Below are 6,738 nucleotides of genomic sequence, written 5' to 3' on the forward strand. Positions count from 1 at the left end.
CACATATGCTTTATTAATTCGTAGAATAGGATAGCAAGGAAATTTGCCAAATATTGTGAGTAAAATGACAGAAATCAGAAGTTCAGTTGGCATTTTCATATGATGCAGTTACTATGTGACCGGAATACATGCATATCTTAATTTATAGACATGCACGTCTGAAAATTGGGACAAGAAAACTGAGAGATGATTTTATGGACTATACGTTGATTCATAACATCTTGTTTAATTTCAGGGCCAAAATGTTTAAAACTTAAAACTCTTTATTGGTAGTAAACTGTCGCTGAAGAGACAGCTATTTCATTCATAAATTAATTTCATTTCAGGTTTAGGTGCAGGGATATGTTACACAGCAATCTTGTAGTTGTTGGCATGAGCTTTAAAAGACGTCGGAATTTAGCCTTTGGTTTTTCACTTTCTGGTATAGGTGGAGGACTTTTTGTCTTGGCACCATTGATGCAGTTAACATTGGATTTCTACGGCCCAGTGGGATTTTTTATAACTTTGGCAACATCTGCTGATGTAGTCACATTTGGAGTTATGTATTTTCCCAGTAAACTTGAGCTGTATACCCAAAACATGCAGAAATTGGAAGCGAAATTTAACAATTCAAGGGATGCATCCAGTAATTCTTTAAAAGTTTATTGTAAGGCTCTGTTTATCAAACCAATTGTGTGGCTTTGCATTAGTATGTTTGCTTATGGCACCGGATTATATACTATATATTTATACCTTCCAACATATATTGAAGAGACGGGCTTTACAGGTATGCAAGCCTCGTTCTTTCTTTCATTAAATGGAATTATATCCGTGGTTGCTCGATTGATGACCGGAGCGATTGCAACCATCAAATATGTTGATGAAATATGGTTATATCCCGGTTACATGTTTGTTGTCGCTTTGGTGACATTCATATATCCTTTCATATCAAACAGTTTTGTAGGACAAATAGTGTTTGCTTCTTTAATCGGTTTGTCCTCTGGCAGCTGTTATATTATGATGACACCAGTTAGTATACGGTTTGTGGGTATAAAGTTTGTATCGGCTTCGTTTGGAATTCAGCTGTTTTTCTGCGATATAGGATCGATTGTTGGACCAGTGTGCGCCGGTACTAGTAAGTGTCAAACTATGACATTGATGATTTCATTTAACATATGCAGAATTTATTATTTTAATGCAGAAAATGCAATAATTTATCGACATTCTGTCACTTTAAGTATAAAATGAATTTATTTACATCTTGTATCTTGTTATGTAACATCAGTTTCTCATACCAGAAAATACAACCATTCACTAACATTCTATAATTCAAAGCAGACAAAAGACCCCAATTACTTACTAAAATTCTGTTACTTAAGCAGAAATGCCATTATTAATTGACAGGTTGTTTACGCAGAAATAGCAAATTTACACTTTTTCAAATTTCACGATCAGGAATTCTAGTCGACAACGGCGGGACATACAAGCAGTGTTTCATCATCGCAGGTAATACTACATAGGCGTAGGAGCGACTTCAACTTTGGGGGGGGGGGGGGGGGGGGGCAAACCATTGCGGGGCAGGGGGGGGGGTGCGGCAAACCATTGCGGGCGGGGGAGTGGGGGGGGGGGCAAGAGATCCCCGGTGCATTCATGACAAAGCCTTGTCCAGGGGAAAAATGGGCCATAGGCCCCCTCAAGCCTCTGTGTTTTAGCAATCATTGAGTTATCTGCAGCTTGTAACTTAATCGGGCAAAATATGTATTGTTCTTATCAAGTGTGCCACTTTTTTACATTCTTCTGTTGAAGCCCTGGACATGCAATAAAATAGCGCTTATTTGTCTAATTGTGATATAATGTTGTGGAAGTATCATTTCCCTTGAATGGACAATGAAAAACGTAAATACATAACGTTTACATACGTAAACAGGTTAAATGCGTACATCGTTTTTGCAGACGCTCAAACCGGAACTGTAGTGATTGCGCTCAATATTATATTCTTTTTATAAAATGTAATCAAACAATCCTCGGCTCGTATAGGTTTTCAATACACATCTTATGGAAAGAGAGAAGTCAGTCTGAATGCAAGGAAAGGCCAAATGCAAATCAGAAATCAGGTTGAAAACAATTATATGATACAAAGTAAATGTTATAATAGACTGCAAGTTATATCTCTTTTCCAAAATATTGGAGGGGCTAAACTATAGTTCGGCCCCCCTATCCTAGCTTTGGGGGGGGGGGGGGGGGGGGGGGGCTGGCCCCCGCCCCCCCCCCCCCCCGGCTCCAACGCCTTTGTATTATATTTAACATTTCTAAATCATAACTATTAACCACTGATAAATGAGAGAGTTTAGTGGAACGGTTGGTGCATTCAGGAGCTTAGTATCGTATGAATTTTTATGCAAAGACCAAGATTCGAACCGGCATCAATATGGCAGCAATCAGGCCACCATACCGTTTTGTAACAACTACAAGCCCCAGTATCGGACTCGAGGGTGGTTCAAATAAGGTTGGATCTGTTATCAGAATTGAGCTTAAAAGATTAGTACAAACTAAATATGAATCAGTCCGTAGATAATTTAAAATTATTGTCATAGCATCATTTTCCTGTTATTATGGAAACCATAACGGATTATATATTATTAATGTTTTCAGCAGCAAGCATACTTGTGGCAGCAATTTCTAGCGCTTCAACTATTGCCTGCATCTCCAAGCCTATAGAAAGTGAATACACTGACAAACATGTGAACACTGAAGCTGGCGAATTACTCAATGTAAATGAAAGAGAAACAAATTTTTAATCAAAAATTACAATGCGATAACATTTTTTGAGGGAAATGATTTATATACAGCGATAAACAACAGTATCACAAGTAAAATGATATTAGCCTGAAAGCGATCATCTTGCAGCATTTGTCAAAATACAAGAGAAAAAATACAATTGATCTATACAAATGAAGCGTGCATCCTCTGAAAACAATTTTTTTCCTATTTTAAAGTTGCCGGTTAATATTTTTAAGTGCGCATTGATCAAATGGACTGAGAAACTATTTTTAATATGATATTCTTTTCTGCCGATTTTAATAGAGATTTTAGCATAAAAAATAGTAGTAACATAAAATAATGCTGAAAATCTAATTTTAAATAAGAAATCCTTAAAAAATACATATTAATAACTAGATCTACCTATGCACGTGCAAACTATGTAATTTTGCAGGTGCACCCCAAATCTTGGTCATTGAAAGAGTAATTTCCATTTTAGTTTAAACTCATTTTACTAAAATCTGCATTTTCGAACTTGACTAGTTACAACAACCGTTGCCACGGTAATGCACACCGCTACATTTCTACGATCGAAGTTCTTGTACTTAGATCTAATTGTTTTATCATAGATAAAAAGTATAAAAAGTATTATGGGTATATTAGGCTACGTGTGGCAGATATTTTGAAAGATTCCTCGTATAAGGTAAGCCTTGCTGGGTCCAAAATGTTCGAAACCGAGTGTACGCTGCTAGTCGTATACTGCACGCAAGTTTATAATAACACGAAAGGAGATACAAAACATCAACTTATTACTTCCCTTTATTTGCAAACAAGCAGATATAAACCGATATTTTATGTAGATTGGCAATATATTATTTTGGTATTTATTAGAATTAGATAAGTATAATTTTTTCCTCAATAGCAGAAAAAATGACAAAATGTTACGTACATACAAAACCTTATGAATTTTTAATAAAATGTTGTTATATAAGAATATTTTGAAAATATGTTGTCACGCTGATCAAGTGATGACAATTAGTATAACGCTCATCTGAGTTTTTTATACTTTGCAAATTTTGAAGTTCCACCCGACACGGGTGGGCAAGAAGAGGGGAAAAATAACATAGGAATTCACATCGAAATAATAAAGTGCAGGTATCAGCAAATATGAAACAAGGGTTAATCTATTGTTATATGTATGGCAAGTAAATATGAAACAAGGGTTAATCTATTGTTATATGTATCACACCCTATTACCTGATGTCCACCACGCCGAGGGATGCGGCTGCCACAGAGGTAGGAAATCAATAACGATGAATAGTGGTGTTAGTTTTTTGAGCTTTATTTTTGCATTTCGACTTTCTATGAAGATATTCTGGTGCAGGCATATGTGTAAATGCCTAAACATATTATATGATTAATCCTGGTCGCCAACTTTGCGAAATAAAGAAGTATTCAGCTATTTAAATTGGACGTTTATTAAAATTGATGCGAAAATCATATTCAACGGCCCAATTCGAAGTGTTAACAAAATAATTTGATCGGGTTTACCTCACACGTCAAACGATCAATCATCTGGGGATAATCCTGGCAAGTTTCAAGTCTGTCCGTACGTCTACACCGACGTTATGACCCTCCAAAGCGACCCGGGTATAGCCACGTATGATAAACTTTACCGCAGAGGGCATTTTTAAATGATGCCCATCCCACCGAGGAGTCAAAATATAGGATATCGTTTACGACAGAGGGAAATTTTATGTAAAAATGTCTATTTTGGCTGTTTGTTTTGCTTTTGAGACCTGGGAGGTCATGGAATTATTTGCAGTATGCATTGTTTATACTTGTGTTTAATAATGGGCGATTTTCAATGGCGAACACCGCTGAAACACGGTGGTAATCAGTCTAGATTGAACTTCATTCTATCTCCGACGTTGTTTTGCTACTATAAATCTTCGTTTTGTAAACTCAATTTTGTTTCAATTTCTTTTATCATGAAATATACAGAAATAATGATGTCGTAAGTCCTGATGGTATCGGTACTTGCGTTCTTGCTGGATTCAGTATTGAATTTACGGTTTATATTAAATGATAAATCGTTTTGCAATCAGTCTAGATTATATATATATATATATCTCCTACATTGCATACAATCTGATACTGTACAGGTAAAGAGTTGTTTTGCCACTGAAAGTCTTCGTTTTGTAAAACCATTTTTGTTTCTTTTTTATCATAATATACAGACATTTGCTGCCAGCAATGAAATCCTAAGTCCTGGTACTTACGTTCTTGCTGGATTCAGTGTTGAATATAGGTTAATATTAAATATCAAATTGTTTTGCATTATCAAGCTTTCATAATGAGAGGCTACTGATAGTAACATAGTTCTACAAAAAAGATCCGTTAGGCTAGAAAATTTAAATATATTTGTTGTCAGTGGCATAAGTCAAGTGATCGGTTCTAAATAAAGCTGTTATTCATTAATCGTTTACAGAAATGTTCTAAACAATTTATTTTGTATTCAATTTCAGAACCAAAGATGAAGGCATACACGTGCTATTACTGTAACAATGATTTTGAAGTTAACACTGGAGTGATTGACCATTTAGTTAATTGTCATGTCAAGAGAGATCTATCAAAATGCAATGGAAATAACTAAACCATCTGTTATTACCGAGTTACTATCTGAAATGAAGATTTCATTCTGATCGATCTCTCTTGAAAACTTTAAAGATGTATTCAATTTTGATATTTTGCCCTGTAACTTCGATACATTGCCACACGCTGATCACTAGAAATGAATATTTCACCTTCATTTGGAATCACGTCGGTATATGTTTTCTGTCTTATATCCGTATTCCAGTTCCATGTACTTAAATGGTCAATCACTCTAGCGTAAGCTGCAAATCAGTGTCTTTGCTTTTTTTAAACAATTCTCATGCATTTCAAATACATATGTTTAAATATACTACTCGACAAACTGTGTTTAACTATATGATCTGATGTGTATTTAAATGAAAGCTGTATATAATAAATGCCAAACGATTTAATATCTAATATAAACCGTAACTTCAGCACTGAATCCTACAAGAACGCATGCACGTATCAGGACTTAAGATATCATTATTTCTGTATATTTCATCATAAAAGAAATTGAAACAAAAATGAATTTACAAAATGAAATACAATCTAGACTGATTAACACTGTGTTACAGCGGTGTTCGCCATTGAAAATCGCCCATTATTAAACACAAGTATAAACAATGCATACTGCAAATAATTCCATGACCTCCCAGGTCTCAAAAGCAAAACAAACAGCCAAAATAGACATTTTTACACAAAATTTCCCTCTGTCGTAAACGATATCCTATATTTTGACTCCTCGGTGGGATGGGCATCATTTAAAAATGCCCTCTGCGGTAAAGTTTATCATACGTGGCTATACCCGGGTCGCTTTGGAGGGTCATAACGTCGGTGTAGACGTACGGACAGACTTGAAACTTGCCAGGATTATCCCCAGATGATTGATCGTTTGACGTGTGAGGTAAACCCGATCAAATTATTTTGTTAACACTTCGAATTGGGCCGTTGAATATGATTTTCGCATCAATTTTAATAAACGCCCAATTTAAATAGCTGAATACTTCTTTATTTCGCAAAGTTGGCGACCAAGATTAATTATATATGTTAAGGCATTTACACGTATGCTTGCACCAGAACATTTTCATGGAAGGTCGAAATGAAAAAAATTCAGCTAAAAAAACTAACACCACTACTCATCGTTATTGATTTCTGACCTCTGTGGCAGCCGCATCCCTCGGCATGGCGGACATCAGGTAATAGGGTGTGTGTATGGCAAGTAAATATGAAACAAGGGTTAAGCTATTGTTATATGTATGGCAAGTATTTTAATGCGAATTTGTGTGGTCCAAATTGGTTAACAGAAAACGGATAATTGTTGATTGTGTGTGTTATATAACACGTACGGAGGCATTTTCTTTC

The 6,738-nt window shown here is 35.6% G+C and overlaps 1 protein-coding gene across 1 annotated transcript; it reads left to right on the top strand.

Annotated features, from left to right (window-relative positions):
• Positions 1-342: 342 nt before the first annotated feature.
• LOC123546330 (monocarboxylate transporter 13-like) lies at positions 343-2,777 on the top strand. The gene is made up of 3 exons (XM_053550675.1): positions 343-1,114; positions 1,384-1,485; positions 2,632-2,777. Exons 1-3 carry the CDS (start codon positions 343-345, stop codon positions 2,775-2,777), a joined length of 1,020 nt encoding a protein of 339 aa, XP_053406650.1.
• The last annotated feature ends 3,961 nt before the right edge of the window (positions 2,778-6,738 follow it).

Source organism: Mercenaria mercenaria, chromosome 9 (genome assembly GCF_021730395.1).
Source record: "Mercenaria mercenaria strain notata chromosome 9, MADL_Memer_1, whole genome shotgun sequence".
Classification (NCBI taxonomy): domain Eukaryota; kingdom Metazoa; phylum Mollusca; class Bivalvia; order Venerida; family Veneridae; genus Mercenaria; species Mercenaria mercenaria.

What these genes read in the sequence shown, in the direction of transcription:
- LOC123546330 (XM_053550675.1), top strand. Translation starts at nt 343, where the DNA reads ATGTTACACAGCAATCTTGTAGTTGTTGGCATGAGCTTTAAAAGACGT. An exon ending in ACCAGTGTGCGCCGGTACTA is followed by an intron (nt 1,115 to 1,383) that starts GTAAGTGTCAAA and finishes ATTAATTGACAG; the next exon opens with GTTGTTTACGCAGAAATAGC. An exon ending in GCAGTGTTTCATCATCGCAG is followed by an intron (nt 1,486 to 2,631) that starts GTAATACTACAT and finishes TAATGTTTTCAG; the next exon opens with CAGCAAGCATACTTGTGGCA.